A 19,089-nucleotide genomic window follows, 5' to 3' on the forward strand; every position below is an offset into this window, starting at 1 on the left:
GCTTGTCTGTCAAAAATGAAAACACGAAAAGGCCTAGTACGAATTTTTAAACCCTGTCAGAAAATACACCTAGTTTTGGTGAAGTTGTGCATTTTCCACTTAGGTTTATAGATATTTAGCTACTTAATTTCTTTTAAGTGTTTCTCTGGGGTACTTTCCACGAACTTGTTGAACATGTGTTTACCTCACACAGGAAAGTGGGTTAGCTCTTTTGTAATGAGAAGACTGACTGTGGGGGGTTTTGTGTTTGGCTCCACTGCATGCGGCGAGACAGATTATAATACCAAATGCAAACTCAACGGCCCACAGTGTGCTGGTCTTGTATAATCAGTGCTTTACATTGTAACTCATAGATTAAATTCAGTCCTGTGAAATTTGCATGCATGATACGTCTAATTTTTTAAAACATGCTCATTGAAATGCAAAGAACATGCTTGTTTATGGGGCTTTGGCAACTGTGTACTGAATGGATATGTAGATATACTGTTAGCCTGTTACTGATTGGCAGTTACTAACCTAGCTTAAAGGGACAGTTTACCCAAAAATGAATATCATTTACTCACCCTCATTTCCTTCCAAACCTATATGTCTTTCTTCTGAGCATAAAAGGTGAATTTTAGAAGAATATCCTGGCCATTCATTTCCATATTGTCAAAGTGAATAAGGGCTGGGGCTGTCAAATTCCAAAATGATGACAAAGCACCTTAACATATCATGAAAGTGGTCCATACAAATTTTGCTGTAGATTCCAAGTCTCCTGAAGTGATGAGATAGCTTTTGTGTGAGGAACAGACTGAAATATAAATCTTAATTTAGTATTAATGGAATTCTGTATCTTCTTCCCTTTGCCAAAATCTCACATTTGAGCACTTTTAAATCAGTATACATTTACATTTGGCATTTCACGATTGGTGCGAGACACAAGAACCAAAATGTTTGGCATCACTTACATCAAACCTGATGTGACAATTAAATTAAATTAGTGCTGTCAGTCGATTAAAGTTTTTAATAGCGATTATTTGCACATTTTGTCATAGTTAATCGCAGATTAAATTTGACTCTATATATACTTTTTTCCTGTCAAAATGCATTTATTTGCTTTTTAGGAAAGACACAAAACAATATGTAACAACATAATGTTTTATTAAAGTGATTCAAACAAAGCTTTCCACAGTATAAAGAAATGCAATAAAATAGCACAGATTAAAGTAAAATTAAACGTTTCCCAAAGTCGAAGTGGGAGGATGACTAATCAAAAGAATTAGCCCCTCCATAGGTTGCACATTTATTGCAATGGGCATTAAATCTCTTAAACTCTCATCCTCCACAATATTAATCAACTGGCAGACTGTGGCTATCCGCTTTGCTACAGCAATTGTAAAGCCATGTTCATGATTCGTGTCAGGGCATCAGTGCCAACGTCAAGCGGCGCTTTGAACTCCACATGACAAGCGCTGCAGACAACGTTTTTGATAGTTAAGACTTGACGTGCTTCTGTGGTAATTACATTTTAAAAAACAGGGGCTGTATAGTACTTGATTTCTGTCACAAGTCCCATTTGGGCATATTTTGTACCACAGATAGCGTTAAGAGTTCCTTTCTCCATCACTTGATCATTGACACTGAATCTCTGTTGTGTGTGTGTTGCGTGCATCAGTGTGCATCATACATTTTTGGTCTGTTCATCACATAAATACACTATATTGCCAAAAGTATTCGCTCATCTGCCTTTAGACGCATATGAACTTAAGTGACATCCCATTCTTAATCCATAGGGTTTAATATGACGTCGGCCCACCCTTTGCAGCTATAACAGCTTCAACTCTTCTGGGAAGGCTTTCCACAAGGTTTAGGAGTGTGTTTATGGGAATTTTTGACCATTCTTCCAGAAGCGCATTTGTGAGGTCAGACACTGATGTTGGACGAGAAGGCCTGGCTCGCAGTCTTCGCTCTAATTCATCCCAAAGGTGCTCTATCGGGTTGAGGTCAGGACTCTGTGCAGGCCAGTCAAGTTCTTCCACACCAAACTCGCTCATCCATGTCTTTATGGACCTTGCTTTGTGCACTGGTGCGCAGTCATGTTGGAACAGGAAGGGGCCATCCCCAAACTGTTCCCACAAAGTTGGGAGCATGGAATTGTCCAAAATCTCTTGGTATGCTGAAGCATTCAGAGTTCCTTTCACTGGAACTAAGGGGCCAAGCCCAGCTCCTGAAAAACAACCCCACACCATAATCCCCCCTCCAAAAAACTTCACAGTTGGCACAATGCAGTCAGACAAGTACCATTCTCCTGGCAACCGCCAAACCCAGACTCGTCCATCAGATTGCCAGATGGAGAAGCGTGATTCGTCACTCCAGAGAACGCGTCTCCACTGCTCTAGAGTCCAGTGGCGGCGTGCTTTACACCACTGCATCTGACGCTTTGCATTGCACTTGGTGATGTATGGCTTGGATGCAGCTGCTCGGCCATGGAAACCCATTCCATGAAGCTCTCTACGCACTGTTCTTGAGCTAATCTGAAGGCCACATGAACTTTGGAGGTCTGTAGCGATTGACTCTGCAGAAAGTTGGCGACCACTGCGCACTATGCGCCTCAGCATCCGCTGACCCCGCTCTGTCATTTTACGTGGCCTACCACTTCATGGCTGAGTTGCTGTCATTCCCAATCGCTTCCAATTTGTTATAATACCACTGACAGTTGACTGTGGAATATTTAGTAGCGAGGAAATTTCACGACTGGATTGTTGCACAGGTGGCATCCTATCACAGTACCACGCTCAAATTCACTGAGCGGCCCATTCTTTCACAAATGTTTGTAGAAGCAGTCTGCATGCCTAGGTGCTTCATTTTATACACCTGTGGCCATGGAAGTGATTGGAACACCTGAATTCAATTATTTGGATGGGTGAGCGAATACTTTTGGCAATATAGTGTATGTCGTATTGCTTCAGAAGACTTGGAATATAGTGCACAAATGTGCACAAAAGAATTACTTTTATGATCCTTTTTGCCTTTTTAGAGCTCGCCAGCCCCTGGTCACCTTTCACATTCATTGTATGAAATCATGTTAGTTTAAAACAACAGGGTGGGTGAGGAAATGATTCACTGTTGGGTGAACTATTCCTTTCAACATTAAAATGAAATAATTGAAAAGCTGATCTCCAACTAGTCCAAATATTATCATCTGGAATATATAACTCTGAATACATGCAGTTGCCATCAGATGAGCCTTGTTGGGTAACTGTGTCTTCATTTTGAGGATTTTGGTATGAAAGCCCAAAGTTGGCGCTCACCCTCCTTGCCAACTGTTGGAAAACTGGACGGATTCAATTTTGTGTTGCTGATAGCTCCCCGCACGCACATAGTGGATTACAGCAGAACGGCACATCTAATTAGACCAGCTCTCCTGCATGCCACTTCCTGTCTAATGGGAATTCTGTCATGGAGACACCGGGGAAGAAAATCTGCATATGCGCCAAGCCAGCAAACACATATAACAGATGTGGGTTTAATCCACTTCTGGCTTTATATTCAATATTGTGGGTTAAATTTGACTTTATCAGCCTTACAGAGCTGTGCTTCCAGAGTTAAGCAGCCAGACAGGGCCCTATAGGTTATCACATGGGCTCAGAGTGCCATTGATAAGCTCAAGTCTTAGTTCCGATTTAAGAGCAGCTACACAATCAAGAGAAGCTCTGACCACTAATTGGTCTGACCATCAATTCTGATGCTTCAGTTAATCTGTTGGCAATGAGGAGCAAATTAACAAAAGAGTAAGCAGGCGAGAAAGCCTTCAGAAATTACAAGAAACAGAGGCTATTGCTGCCTTCAAGTGCCCCTGGGAAGCTCCTTCGTCCAGCTGAGTTGAGCATTCGTTATTACGACGTGTCTCATATTTAAGTCGGAAACCGAAATATGGAAGCAGCCAAACTAAAGCAAATACACAATGAAAAGCTAATTTTTCTGATGTACCAGTGGGCAATCTTAAGAAAATACACCTGCAGCACTTTTACACGACCTATATGGTTTATTAATTGCATGGTATCTAACAAATTATTTATTAATTCGCATAAAACAAACCGCAAAGAGTGAGTCATAAGCTTTACATCAGTTCACTGTAAGCTCTGTCATATATAACACATTTAACATTATTGAAGTAAAGCACAGAAATGTAAATAGTTTTGCTGAATCATTGCTTTCCATCATCTTTTATGATGACACGCTGCTCCCACCGTCACAACTCGGGTACCATCTAGAATACTGAGTTTCCTACTGGTAAATACGACTTCGCTTGGTGCTTGGAAATTATAATTAGGATATTTCCAACTCCACTTAAAGGCCACATGTTCATAATAGCATACTACTCTTACAATTTCTTTCCATTTATAGTGTGATGAATGAACCAGAAGCAGGTCATTCCCTTGACTTTTCTTGACTTTGCTGACTCTAATTTGTTCTAAATGATAATGCATTTTAACACAAAATTTTATTAAAATGCAAAATAAGATTCATATTTTCTAAGATGACAACTGGACGTTACTTTCTAAATTAAAATGCAACATATGGTCACATGATAACAGTGTAACATATATGTAGGGATGCACTGATACCTATACTGGTATTGGAATCGCGTCTGATACCGCACTCATGTACTTGTATTCAAGCTTGTAAAAATGCTCAGATACAAAAAACGGCTACCATCTTACTTACAAATGTCATTACATAAACATTCAGCGCACTAATTATGTCCTAGAGATTATTTAATGAGATAATTATATAGTTTGCATGTGCTGCACGCTTCAAATGTGAGTGCTTGTGAATGTGCGGAGCCGGTGTTGTGCTGAAGACACAAAGTGCACATACCTTTTAGAGATCCTTGGCTCATTCATGGAAAACACCATCATGAGCATCGCACGCTCTGTTTGTAGCAGATGACAGCGAGAAGAGAGCTAATTTACTTTGTTGCATGAGGCACATACAGACTACACCTTTATTTAATTAAATAGCAGCCTTTTGCAGGTTAATAATCACTTTGAGTCATGTAGTGACTGGCTTTTCCTGACTGACCGTCATAGCAACACAGAAACACTTGAAAATAAAAGCTCCACCAAAATAAAGATTCAGTTTAAATGGGGAAAAAAATATGACAGACATAGATCACTACTGTATAGTTTTGTAATATTCACTGTAATACTGCTACCACCACTACTACTACTAATGATAATAATAAATAAATTGTTTTTGTATTATATTTAAATAATATCTCACATCTGTTATGCTCTATTATGCAGCACTTTATTTGACAAAATATAACTGAAATGTTGTATTATGTATAAAAGCACTTCAATTCAACAAATTAATTGGTATATTTTCATTTGATTACATTTTTAATGAATTCATTTATTTAAACACTATTTTGATGATAAAATTGAAATAAACTGTTTATATGAAATTTCAATAATAATAATAATAATAATAATAATAATAATAATATATAAAAATAAATAAATAAATAAAATAAAATAATAAAAATGGGTATCGGACTTGGTATCAGCGAGTACCAAAAAGGAAGTATTGGTAATCATACTTGTCCTCAATTTTTTTTTTTTTTATCAGAACATCCCTACATATATGTATAGTATACTACTGTTTGAAATGTGTATAATTGCATAATGTTTTCTATTTCACATCCTTTTTTTTTATTTTATTTTATTTTTTATAATTTTTTATGTTAAGCATTACACAATATGCACTGCAGAGTATCAAGTGAGAAGTAATGGTATTATATTCCGGACATAGTCAGAGACCTCTGGGACATGTTTTGGTCTGTTTTGTGATATACATTTAAACTTTTTACCACTTCACTGAACTGTTCAGACTGGAAAAGGCTTTCAGTTGTACTCTTGGAGCCAAACTCCCCCTCGGCAGAATTATTTGCTGGCTTCTATTTCAAAATCATGTTCGCTTAAAAGTAGGACATGCCATATGCAGTTAAATTCACACATACTCAAGTTGTGGTGTTTTAAAGTTAACAGTCCCTCCAGACCACTGAAAACACTTCAATATCACTTGTAAGTGTATAGCTTTGTAATACATATGTTAAACGTAGGTTCTCTAAGGGACTTTACTGTACACTGCAAAGTGAAGAATGAAAAAGCACTCAAAGCACGGGCAAAACAGATCAACAGATCTTCTATATTGTCAAAATTGTCTGCTGGTTCTTTGCTGACAGCATGGCCTCGTAGCTGAAGTCCCTGTGGAACATCTGTGCACTGATGAGAAACAATGGCATTTGCCTGCTGTAGAAATTGCAATATGCCGTTTTTTTGCTTTAATATCAGCAGCAGACTCAAACACTCTGAACGCAGACAAGGAGAGATGTGAGATGATTTCGCTATGGAACTCCCAGTGTCCTTAAACCAACAGGGTGCTGGGTAAAGCGTAGTGGCGGATGGTGCTTTACCCCCAAAACACTAAATACATTTTTATCACACTCACTTTTTTTAATAAAACAATTAAACTGGCAGCTGTTTGTCAATAAATGTGTATCAGTAATAGTTGCATTTGGTTACATTTTATGAGTTGGAGTATGTGTCTGACATCTTTAGGCATTTTTATATAAATAGTTACAATAAATAATTTTTACATAGAAAAACATAATTTAACAAATTTGTAAGCAAATATTTGCAATGCCATTATTTCCTTGCTATCTCCATTGATGCAACTTGTCAATCAGGAGGACAGAACAGTAGTTTTGCATCAATCAGATTCTGTCTGCTCGACCGCTGGGCTGTTTGTGCTTTGTGCTTTCTTGCAGTTGGTGAACAGTGAGTGACATATCGCCTTGATGACACAGACTTAACAATGTTGCACACTGTAGGGGTCTGGCCACACACTGGCGTAAATCGTTGAGGTCTTCATGATCTACTTTGCCATGGTGTGACCAGAGAGAGACATCAGATTAGATGAAACACAACAGAGAGAGCATGTTATGGTTAAAATACAAGGGGATTTCAAGAGAAAACCCCATGTATATAATAGGCCCAATGTTATTGCGCACACACATGGTGACAACATTGATCCACTCAGCATCTCGTCTTGCTCGCAGCGACAATTGCAACGCTGTCCGCTGCTGCGTGACCCCCATAAAAAACATTTTGAGATGATTCTAATTTTGATGTGATATGAGAGGTGAAATTGGTTTGATAATGTTGTTTGTGAATCTCAGGGAGGATGGCACAATGGAGTCAATTGCGCTACTACACGGTAGGACCAAGAGGGATGTCTCAATAACATACACAAATGCAATGATGAATTGGGAGGAATAACAGGAGATGTAGGCGTAAAACTCAAAGATGGAAGTAGTTTGTTTTATAGCCTTAATAAAATGTGTCTTCCTTATTGCGTAACATGATTCACACAAGTAAGACATGTTGCTAGATCAACAACCTTTGTTTATTGTGGGACAACAGTGCTATGAACCAATAATAGCCATTTGATTTTAGGGGTTAGGGTAAAGGGACAGTCCCCACAACAATTAAAATTCTGTCATTATTCGCTCACCCTTGTGCTGCTCCAATTCAATCTTCCTTGGAACACAAAAGGGGATGTTAGGCATTACCGTTCACTTTCATTGCATCTTTAATAGCATCTTTTTTCCCCATATAATAAAAGTGAATGCAAACTGAGGCTGTCATTCTAAGTCTCCTTTTGTGTTCCACGAAAGAAAGAAAGTCCACACTAATCCTTTTTCGTTTTGAGTTTCTTAACGTCATCATTTTCCAAAGTATGCAGCAATAGAGTTTTCGGTGGAGGAAAACGCCATTCTAGTGTGGATGAAAATCAAAGCATTTTCAAGCGAAAATGTATAAGTGGCTTAAATGATGATAGAATTTTCATTTTTGGGTGAACTATCTCTTTAAAAATAGGGTTAGGGCTATGATTGGTTGATAGGAATGTTGTTCCAACAACAACAAAGAATTATATCTAAAAATATGTCTTGTGTAAATCATGTTTTGTCTTGGTCCTTTGCTGAAAAGTCCAGCTTAAATTATCACAAAGTTCCATGCTGGTCCAAGCTGATTTATGCTGGTTTGGTGCTGGTCTTACTTGTGGATGTTGTTCACCAGCTAAAAATGCTGGTCAACCAGCATGGTCTTTCTAATGAAGCTTGTTGACCAATTGACTAGTTAAGAAACTTGATAGGAACACCAGCACACCATCATTCCATTTTGGGGACCAGCATACAAAACCCAACATATGCTGGTGACCAGCGGTGCTGGTCTTTTTTTAAAATGAACCAATAACATCACTCTGATTTTAGATTAATGGCTATATTGGTTAATAGGAATGTTGTTCCAGCAAAGAAGGATGGTGATATAGAAAATATTCATTGTGCTTTGGTCAGTGTGCTACAAGAACTGGACAAACGATCCGAACCGACCATCATCTAATGAAGATATACACAAATCTAGTTTCTCTTTCACTCTTTTTTCTTTCATAGTGTTTACTTCATCTTTCTTGCCTGCTTTTCCAACTCAGCACAAAGAAACATTGCATGCTCTCTGCCCGTATTTCAAAACATTGCATTTTGTCACCCGGCAGGCCAGTGGCGATATTTATTGGCAGATTGTTGGAAAGCCATTCATAATTATTCAGCGTTCGCCCCATTCGTATTGGGTGAAGCAATATGGAGACAGTGCTGATTCAGCAGCCCTGTCGCTGCAAAATAAATGCTCATGATTACAATGACAGGAATCTTTTATACAGCAGTAGCTCCTCCGCTACCCTGCCAATGCTAAGTGCAGCTGGACATGTGCCCGCAGTACTTAACTTTATGTGTGTTCAGAAGGTAAAGAATGGAACATGCCTGAAGCTACTGCATAAGTGAAATGCCTCATATACATTTTTTAATGTCACTTCTGTTTTCTGTTTTTTCACAGGGCTGCTGTTGATGTTTTCGCCGCAATGCTATGCTCAAGTAAGTTTCCTTTTCTTCCAACATTTGTGTTAGGGTTATTACTATGATGAATCTGAGGATAAAATGTTTATACTATTCATATTGAAAGATCACCGGCATATGTTGTGTTTTAGATGCTTGGTTGCTGGTGTTCCCACCAGGATTCTTAAAGGTATAGTTCACTTAAAAATGAAAATTGCGTCATCATTTACTCACTCTCATGTTGTTCCAAACCTGTATTACTTTTTTCTTACGTGGAACACAAAAGGAGATGTTAGGTAGAATGTTAGCCCCGGTCACCATTCACTTTCATTGTATGAAAAAATTACGCAAGGAATGTTAATAATGACAGAGACTAACCAATGTTAGCCTGGTATCTCCTTTTGCACTCGAAGGAAGATGTCGCTTGGAACGACATAAGGGCGAGTTAATGATGACAGATTTTCAATGTTGGGTGAATTATCCCTTTAACGAAACAGCTAAACTGATTTGTTTGCATCCAACAGCTGGAAGGCTACACAACTGTCCGCTGTACCGCATTCATGATAGCATAAAATGTTCAAAAACATACCTTGTACATCCATTAAAATTTTTTTTTGCTGATCTAATATCATATATGCATTTTTTCACAAAGACAGTTCATTTGCTGAACATATGATATTTAATATTAGCACCCTCTCTGCCATGAGAATCAGCCTTATTTTCTGGACTTTATTCCACAGGAATAGCATACTGCACCCAAAACTGACCGAAAATGTAATTACATTCTTTCTGTAAACAAAATGCAGAGAAATTGCAGGTATTTATCTCTCTGAATACTCTGTGTGCCAGCACCAGCTCACATAATAAATATTGCAGTTCATCTGTTGGCCTGCAGGTGGCAGTGTGACTCTGCGCATCTCGTCCTGAGCTCTTTCTTTGAGAACACAGGCACCGCACCTGTTGATGATTCGCAGTTAGCGAGCCTGTGGATAAGACAATGCTCTGTGGGGCTTTTAGGAGCCTCCTCTAAAAGAAACGCGTCTGGTCAGTGATTCCGCAATTAATTCTCCTCCGTTGGGCAGCCGTGGATTTGCCTGTGAGAGTCAGACCGGTTTTTATTTCTCTGGAGAACGCGGCGAACGTTTGATAATCGTCTAACGCGTCCATATTTCCTGCAGCAATCGCTTCAGAAGCATTGTCATATTTTCTGCACATCAGATCTGTGCTGCGGCACTTGTAACTGCAGCTGAGCTGTGATTATACAAGACTGTATTCTCCTGAGCCTGCGATGACAGGTCATTTCCATATTCCTAGACATAACATTCAATTCACAACCCTTACTGTTGTAAAAACATCGTAAACCCGGTCTGTTTGCTGGTTTTAGAGAGTTTTGGGGCACTTTTCAGCTAAAATCAGCTTTGCCATACTTAGAGACCTGCTAAACAAGCTTGGACCAGCAAACCACTGTGTTTTAAGGGTTTAGCAGGGGTGCTCTATTATTATGATGGTGATAAAGGGGGTTTCGGTACTTATAAGCTGCAAAACCAGCTTACCCAGGTTCAGAGACCAGCAAAACCACCTTAAAACTGCTGAGACCAGCAAACCACCAGGTTTAAGCTGTTTGTTTTTCCTCTCTGGAGGAGTGCTCTGTTTAATGGGTTTAAGGGGATTTAGGGCCCTTGTAAGTTGGTCAGGCTGGTAAACCATCTAAAGCTTGCTTGGCCAGGCTGGGAGACCAGAGAAACAAACTTGGCCAGACTGGGAGACCAACTGGCCAACTAGCTAAACCAGCTAAAAGTAGCTTGGCCAGGCTGGGAGACCAACAAAACCAGCTTGGTGAGACTGGGAGGACAGCTAAACATCCAGCTAAGACCAGCATGCCACCGTAGGGTGGTTTAAGCTGTTTTTGTCAGGGGTGCTCTGTTTTTATGGTCTTTAAGGGGTTTGGGGCACTTTCAGCTGGTATGGCTGGGAAACTCGCTGGCAGAGCAGCTTAGACCAGCTATCCAACACTGGCTGGCCTACTCTTTTTTTTTTTTCTTTTTTTTTTCCTTTCAGCAGGGGGCATCAAGGATTGTGTGTTGTATGTTTCTCAGGCATCTTTCTAGAACTGAGCCCCCACTAGAAGCCTGATAGAACCCATTGCAGTATTAATAATTCAGATCGCTATATTTGTGCAAGTCTTAAAACTACAGTTCTTTTAAGTTCATGATGCCCATATAGAGGGATCTCTGGGGGGAGATAGGGAGATCTACAGGCCAAGGAAGTAAAGGAAAAAGAACATAGAGACTGATAACACACAAATAGGTTTCAGCTGCCTTTAAAGGTATTGTTCACTAGGCTTCGAATCTAGCAAGAACAACATAAAAGTGCAGCTATTCAATCATACTTTTTGCTTTTTGTAATTCCAACACTCCTTGTTTGTGTGTGTATGGAGGTAAAAACAGTTGACCTTCATATAGCAAACATTCCTGCTGCCCTACCAATGCTCTCCGCTACGTCCTCCATTAGACACACTGAGTGCACACTGCAATTGGCCGCTTTGCAACCCCTTCATCACAAGCAAGGAGACTTTGGGTTGAGAGAGATACCAGCAAACTCCCTTAGATGGGGGAATGCAGCAGCCTTCTGCCCTTCTCTGAGCATCTTCATCTTGAGAGATTTATGAAGAAACCAATCGAGTAGGGAGCTTGTGGATTTCTCCACAACAGGGAGAGTGGAAATTCTTTTGACAGTTTCACAGGTGGGCTTTCAAACATTGATTTAATAATGTCAGTTCTGTCCTGGAAAGAGATCAGTTAAAGGAATGAAAATTGTTTCATCATTTACTCACTCTCATGTCTTTGGAAACCCATATGACATTATTTATACCAATGTCCAAGCTGCTATTTCTCATACAATGAAAGTGAATGGTGATCACTGCTGTCAAGTAAAATTTTCGGTGAATATCAACTTAAATTCCAGTATGTTTCACACACAAAGTGGCTTCAGAATACTTGGAATATAGTTCATAAGTCACTGGTGCTTTTTTTGTTGTTGTCCTTTTTGGAGCTTGATAGCTCCTGGTCCCCATTCACTTTTATTTTTTGGAAGAGGGCAGTGTGAACATTTGTCAAAACCTTTTCTTTTCCTTACCTTTTATGTTTGGAACAACATAAGGGTGAGTAAATGATGACAGAATTGTCATATTTGTGTGAACTACCCCTTTAAAGACAGAAATAAGGAAACAATTCCTAGGCTTTAGTAGAAAATTAATAAATAAGTTAAATGAGTGCATTGCAGCTAAATAAGAGCAACAGTCGAAATGCCAAATTGTTTCCGTTCTGTTTGTAAGTGCAGACAAATAAAATGTATCACTTTGTGTTTGGAATAAAACCAAAGTCCATTTAGTCCAAAATGCTTCCTGTGCGACAGTTTTAGGTATCTTTAAAATCCCAGAGGTGGACTCGAAAAAAGGTTTGCATAACAAGTCGTGGGTACAGAAATCCGTCTGTTTAATTTTAGGCATGGATTGTGCTCACAATTTCCACTTCACCGACAGCATTGTCAAGAGCTGTTTGTCTCTTTGTAATGCCATTAGTGAAATTCTGAAACCACAAAGCAGATCAGCATGAAGTAGTTGATTCCCAAAGGGGCTTGAGTTCGTTTTTTATAGCACGATGCTGTAACATGAATCAAACATTTTGTTAATTTGGATAAACAGTGAGGGTTATGGTTAATACGTTGATAGATCTCAACACTGAATGTGTTATTTAGCTGATTCTTGCGTAGGAAGTCAAACAAAGGAATGCAATTCTAGCTGTGGCCTTACGGTTAGCAAGCATGTTCCCAAACATTGAACCGTATGATTGCTCAAATAAAGTACCAATATATAAGTATTGATTAAAAAGTTCAATCTCATTAAAATACACTTTTTTCCCAGTAGTTGGGTGTGCTACTGTGTGTGTTTTTTTGTTGTTTTTTTTTCATATTTATTAGACAATCCCATTGTTAGCTTGGCAAAATGCTGATGCCAAACTGTATTGAAATCAATTGTGAATTGAGTCTCCTCTATGCTTTGAGTGAGAGGTGCAATTTGTATGACACACAGAGTGTTGCATATCAGTCACTTATGAGTAGGTTGCCACTTTTGAAGTTTTAAAATAAGGGACACTTAAATGGCGAGGGGGTTATGGCCCCTAACCACATCCTCCACAGTTTTATCAATAAATGCATTAGTTAATATGCGTTATTAACAAAAATTGCATATCCTTTCTTATATGCTAAAATGAGAACTTTCCTGACCCATGACTTATAAAAAATACATAATTTATATGTTAAAATGATATTTATTTAAATGTTTTTGATTATTTGTCTTTATTTTATGTATACATTTTGGATGGTTTATACATATTTTTTTTATTTTTTTTATAAATGTTTTTTTTTATTATTTGTTTATTTTTTTTTCCTTCACCTGTACTTGTCTTAATGATTGTATTCATACATTGTTTGATCTTATTGAACATTTATATAGGGAAAAACTCCACAGTTTTACCACCATTTGTGGACTTTTCAGACAGTCCCTTACCACATCCTCTACAGTATTAGCACGTTTTAGCACAATGTGTGGACTTTTCAGGCGGTCCCTTACCCACCATAGGCAAATTTTCCAACATATATCAATGTTAAATTAGCGATCTAGAACGATTTCACCATGACGCCATCTGACCAGTTTAAATACGGGACGATCCCTTATTTTTCGGGATGGGTGGCAACCCTACTTATGAGGTTCCATTTCAGATTCTTCCTATGTAGACAAAAGACAGTATGGCAGCTCACTAGATTTAAAAAAAAATAAAAATAAAAATAAAAAAAGAACAATAAAATTAAAATCTATTGCTCTTCCAAATGCTCACATAATTTACAGGAGTGATTCTTTATGTAAAGGTTCCTACATGGGGAAACCTAGCTGCTTCCTGTTGCAGTGACAAGCTTAGCTAAGGCATCAAACCTGTCACTAGCTTGACGAACGGAAATTAAGTCTTCTCCTTGTGTGGCTCTTTCTCCTCCATCTTGTTTTTGATCTCATTTAACCTTTTGTGCCACACTGAGAAATCTTTTCGCTCTGACAGGTACACATGCTTTTTGTTCCCTCTCCACTATCCCGGTATTATTGCATTCTGTTGATGTGGCTCTTTAGTGCCTGAATGATATATGTCCTTATCACATTTTACTAATAAACAGCATAACAGAGCATGACATGAAAAAAAAAAAAAACGATTGAAGAAAGAGGTCAATTTGAATATGAATTGTACATACAGATGCTTCCAATACATTTTGCCCATTATTAATATGTTTACAAGCAAAAAAGCTAATACAACAAGTTTCTTTCACTACGACACACAAAAGTAACATATTTTCAAAATGGACACTGAGTTCTTTGTTAAATGGATGTCAGCCTGGAAGCCTTCGTTAATCATTCAGGAGCCATTCTGGGCAAGGTCTGGGAAAGTGAAGGATTATGAATGATATATTTTTTTTTATTATAATTTTTTTTTTTTTTTTCACATTTTTTAGACCTAGGCAAATAATAACACTAATGGGCTTGAACAATATTTTCATCCAGATTTACCCTGCTAGACATATTCTCTTCTGTTTTTGTGTTTGTTAGTTTGGAAATTTGACTTGCTCTTTACATATAAATGCTTGTAAACAGTCCCCATAGTAAGAGTCCCCATAGTAAACTCTGTTACTCAGTATTATTACACAGCTTACTGGAATAGGGTTGAGAACTGAGAACTAATTCTTATTCAGAACTGGATGATGTTTATGACTTGCGGTTCCATTAACGGTTCTAACCGTTCTGAAATAGCCTGACAGTGTTTTCTGCACTACCATTCAGTGGCATTGCAACACTGCTATTAAAACAGCAGCACAAAAAATACATTGTTACCAGTGTAGCCCGATTCCCAGAAAAATTACTTTTATGAGTCAGTTCTTTTGAATTTACAGTGCAAAACATTAAGCGCAACTGGTTTAGTCTGATTCCCAAACAAATTATGAGCCGGTTCTTTTGAATATATGCCACGAAACATACAGCGCTACCGCCCAAATGAATTATTCTTATCAGCCGAATGTTTTTAGTAAATAACTTACTGAAACGCATGCAAGTCATTCTTTTCGTCATGTCCGAATAAATCCAGAATTGTCACTGTGTTATGTGTACTTAAGGTCTGTAGACTTAAATCAGAATAATTACTGGATGGTTTTTGATATGACAATGTGTGAAGACATACATTATGCGTTTTGATGTAATTAGATTTATTAGTAAAAAAAAAAATGCTGTGATGAGGAGGAGGGTGTGGCCGGGACGTGAGGATGCATGCCTGGTGCTGAGTTGCCCCAGTCAGCTGGAGAGAGAGATAAGGAGGAGCCAGAGACGCCAGAGAGAGAGAGAGAGAGACATGGAGGTGTGCGTGTGTGTCGACGTGTGTTTTGGTTATGCTGAAAAGCAGTTTTATGTTGTCTTGTGGGGGGGTGAATCGGGCATTGGGGTTATGTGACGAGGAGGAGGGCGTGTGGGCTGAGTTGCCCCAGTCAGCGGGAGAGAGAGATAAGGAGGAGCCAGAGACGCAAGAGAGAGAGAGAGAGACGCACGCAGCCGCTGTGTGTATGCGTCAATGTTTTGTTATGCTGAAAAGCAGTTTATGTTGTGTTGTGTTTAATTAAAAGTCTTTTTGGTTAATAACCCGGTTCCCGCTTCCTCCTTTCCGATGAACAAGAGGCGTGTCTGCCACAAACGCATTTTGCAAGAATCAGTTATGTTAAAATATGAAATGATCTCATCATTTTCTATCAGGCTGCTGTAAATTCAATGGCAGTAAATCCAATATTAATTGCATTTATTATTTCCAAATATTTCTTCCTCAGATGTACTAAATAATAGTTAATGGAACCACTAAGGAACCAGAATTGTAAAGGAGAATCATTAAATACCTTGCAATTCCTATTCCAACTCTGGAATTCTTGATATTAAATTTTTGATTCTGGTCAATTGTGGAATTCTAAGGTCAAATATTTTCATATAATTGACCATTGTCCCTTGCATTACTCCACAGCCTCTTTCTTCTCACATAAAATAATTTAAACTCAAATCAATATTTCATGTAAATGTATTGGTCCCACTTTATATTAGGTGTCTTTAACTACTATGTTCTAACATAAAAATACATAGAATACAATGTGTTTATTGTGTAACTACATGTTGTTCTTCAAGATTCACAGTTGCTGCTACTGAGGTTAAGATACAGGTAGGTTTAGGGGTAGGGTTAAGGTTTAGAATAGGGTTAGGGTTTTTTTAGGGTAAAGTTTAGGATTAGCAGTAAGGTTAATAGTCTAACAAAAGATGGAATTAAATGCAGTTACTTTAAATGTAATTACAATGCAACAACCCTTATGTACATAATAAGTACATTATATCAAATGCATACTACATACTAGTTAAAGACACCTAATATAAAGTAGGTCCAATTTATTTATTGTTTGGTAAGTACACAGTTTAATAATCAAGATAATGTAGTCAGCCGGATATTATCGCAAAATAAATGCCGTCAGAGTGATACAAGACCCCTAATCATCCTGTCGGGGTTAATTTTGCGACAATGACCTAAATTGCGATAACTAACTACATCTGTAACTATTTAACTACATTAAAGGTTTGGTCTTGCTAGAAACAAGTTCTTTGCAAGTTCTTGCTATTTCTGAGGGAATCTGAATCTGCTTGGTGGAGTGGTGGTGGAGTGGTGGACTAAAGCACTAAACTGGTAAGCAGAAGGTTGTTGGTTCAATCCCCACAGCCACCACCATTGTGTCCTTAAGCAAGGCACTTAACTCCAGGTTGCTCCAGGGGGATTGTCCCTGTAATCAGGGCACTGTAAGTCACTTTGGATAAAAGCATCTGCCAAATGCATAAATGGTTCTTGGAAAACAATTCACATTTACTGTGTGAAAAATACTAAACAGCCTTTTTAACATTCTCTTTCAGAGGTCAACTGTCGGACTGCCGTTGCCAAAGGCTACATTGGCGATCTTCTGAAGCTGTACGAAGACTGGCACGTCAATGATGCCAACCTAGAGAACATTCCTATCCGCAGAGCCCTACTGCACTGTCTGCACCGTGTTGCCAACTCAAGTGTAGGCAGGGACACCTTGGTCGCTGAGGGCGGAATGCATCTTCTCTTCCAGACCTCTCAGGTGATATTTCAGCCCACTAGTTGGACTGAAAGTTCTTCTTATGTCTCATTTCTATTTTTGTTTTTCTCATTGTGTTAAACTTTTTTTTTTTTTTAGCTATTTTATTACCTTTTTAATACCTAATTGTGTTTCTACTATAGCATCTATTCCTAATGCTATAATCATTTGCCTTTGAATCGCACTATGACTTTTATCGGTCTTGCAAAGTAAACCAGCCCAAGTCATTACAAGATGCTGAGACTTAACTGTTAATGTGCTGTAAACGGCAAATTTTTGCTTTTGCTGCATATTTTACCCAGAGGAAATGCTGCTCAGAGATCGTATGTAGCTCATTTCAGTACTTCTAACTGATTGTATTTTTTCGGAAGTCCTGCTTGACCATGAAAGGCCTGGAATCTCTGGTGGAACCGGCAGTCCAGCTCATGCGGAAATGCTATCCAAAAGTCCCTCTTCCTCTGACTTCAGACAAGAGTGCTTACAGCTTTCCTCTTCCTGGGAGGCCTGTCGATGGCTGGGATGCCGATTTAGGGTCTTATGGTAAGATCTTCATTCCCTGCGTTTAGGGTGAGGGTTAGGTATAGTTCACCCAAAAATTAACATTCTGTCATAATTTACTCAACCTAATGCCACTCCAAACCATATGACTTTCTTTCTTCCATGGAACACAAAAGATAAAGTTTTTAAAAGTCTTCACAGGGTTTATTTGCCATATAATCTAATATAATTTGCCATATACTGTAATAGTGACTCTGCTCTGCCAAGCTCGAAAAAGGACAACAAAAAAAAAAAAAAAAAAAAAGAAAGAAAAGAAAACACCATAAAAACACAGTAAAAGTAATCTATATAACTAATGCGTCATATTCCAAGTCTTCTGAAGCCATATGATCACTTTGTTCAAATAACAGAACGCAATTTAAGTCTATAATCACTCTCAAATCAAATCATTAATAAAGTGCTTAAATCAAATATAGTGGCTACATCAATAACATCAAACCTCATTGGTTCTTCTCATGATGTTTTGACATGAGACTTACAATAGCCATTGAGGTTTGATGGTGTCGACATTGCCGCCTTATTTGATTTTTAACACTTTATTAATGTTATTTTGAGGTGAATAACGCTTAAATGTTGGTCAGTTCATCGTACAAAGTGATCGTATGCATTTAAAATAATTGGAATATAGTGCACGAGTCACATGGACTACTTTAATGACACGTTTGGGTGCTTTTTTAAGCTGTAAAGTAAGTCACTATCAACCGCTATTATATGAAAATCAGCGATCGCGACATTCTTTAAAATATCTCCTTTTGAGTACTGCAGAAAAAAGTAAGTCATACGGGTTTGGAACGACATGAGGGTGAGTAAATGATGGCAGAATTTTCATTTTTGGGTGAACTATCCCTTTTAGTCAGCTTTTTTATAACACTCCTAAACACCCAATAGTTACTATTATTCTCCTCTCACCTTCCCTCCCATTAGGGACATGGACTCTCTCCCACTAGAGAAATTTAGCCTTTACACAGTGCCTATAGCTATTTGTGTCCTTATCGCCCAGGCCAAATTTGCAATCGTTATCACGTATATGCACGGGGCATTTAATAAGTGTAAAACTATTTCAATATCAACCCAATAAGCCTAATTTCCCCTCTATATTAGACTGCTTTTCCTTTTATATTTACTCTGATAGGAAAATGAGTTGGGAAAGTTCTTGCCTATGGGACTAAGGGTAGAAGACATGTTTAATGTAATGCAAATTGAAACAAGATTGTGAGAGACAGACTGCCGACAAAATCATTGTCTTTAAAAAAAAAAAAAAAAAAATTATAGGAAAAAAAACTCCAGAAACAATTAGCTTTAAAAAAATAAACATGACCTTCCTGCTTAATTAAAAAGAACATCTTAAAACAGCCTAAGAT

General features: G+C 38.2%; 1 protein-coding gene across 1 annotated transcript in view; it reads left to right on the forward strand.

The window, feature by feature from the left end:
• Positions 1 to 19,089, forward strand: part of LOC127435892 (cytosolic carboxypeptidase 4-like) — a 231,675-nt gene that overhangs the window by 43,677 nt on the left and 168,909 nt on the right. Inside the window, exons 7-9 of the mRNA XM_051689673.1 lie at positions 8,943 to 8,980; positions 16,965 to 17,173; positions 17,542 to 17,710. Coding sequence (XP_051545633.1) covers positions 8,943 to 8,980; positions 16,965 to 17,173; positions 17,542 to 17,710 — 416 coding nt within the window. The remainder of the gene's footprint in view (positions 1 to 8,942; positions 8,981 to 16,964; positions 17,174 to 17,541; positions 17,711 to 19,089) is intronic.

This window comes from Myxocyprinus asiaticus, chromosome 46 (genome assembly GCF_019703515.2).
Source record: "Myxocyprinus asiaticus isolate MX2 ecotype Aquarium Trade chromosome 46, UBuf_Myxa_2, whole genome shotgun sequence".
NCBI classification, from domain to species: domain Eukaryota; kingdom Metazoa; phylum Chordata; class Actinopteri; order Cypriniformes; family Catostomidae; genus Myxocyprinus; species Myxocyprinus asiaticus.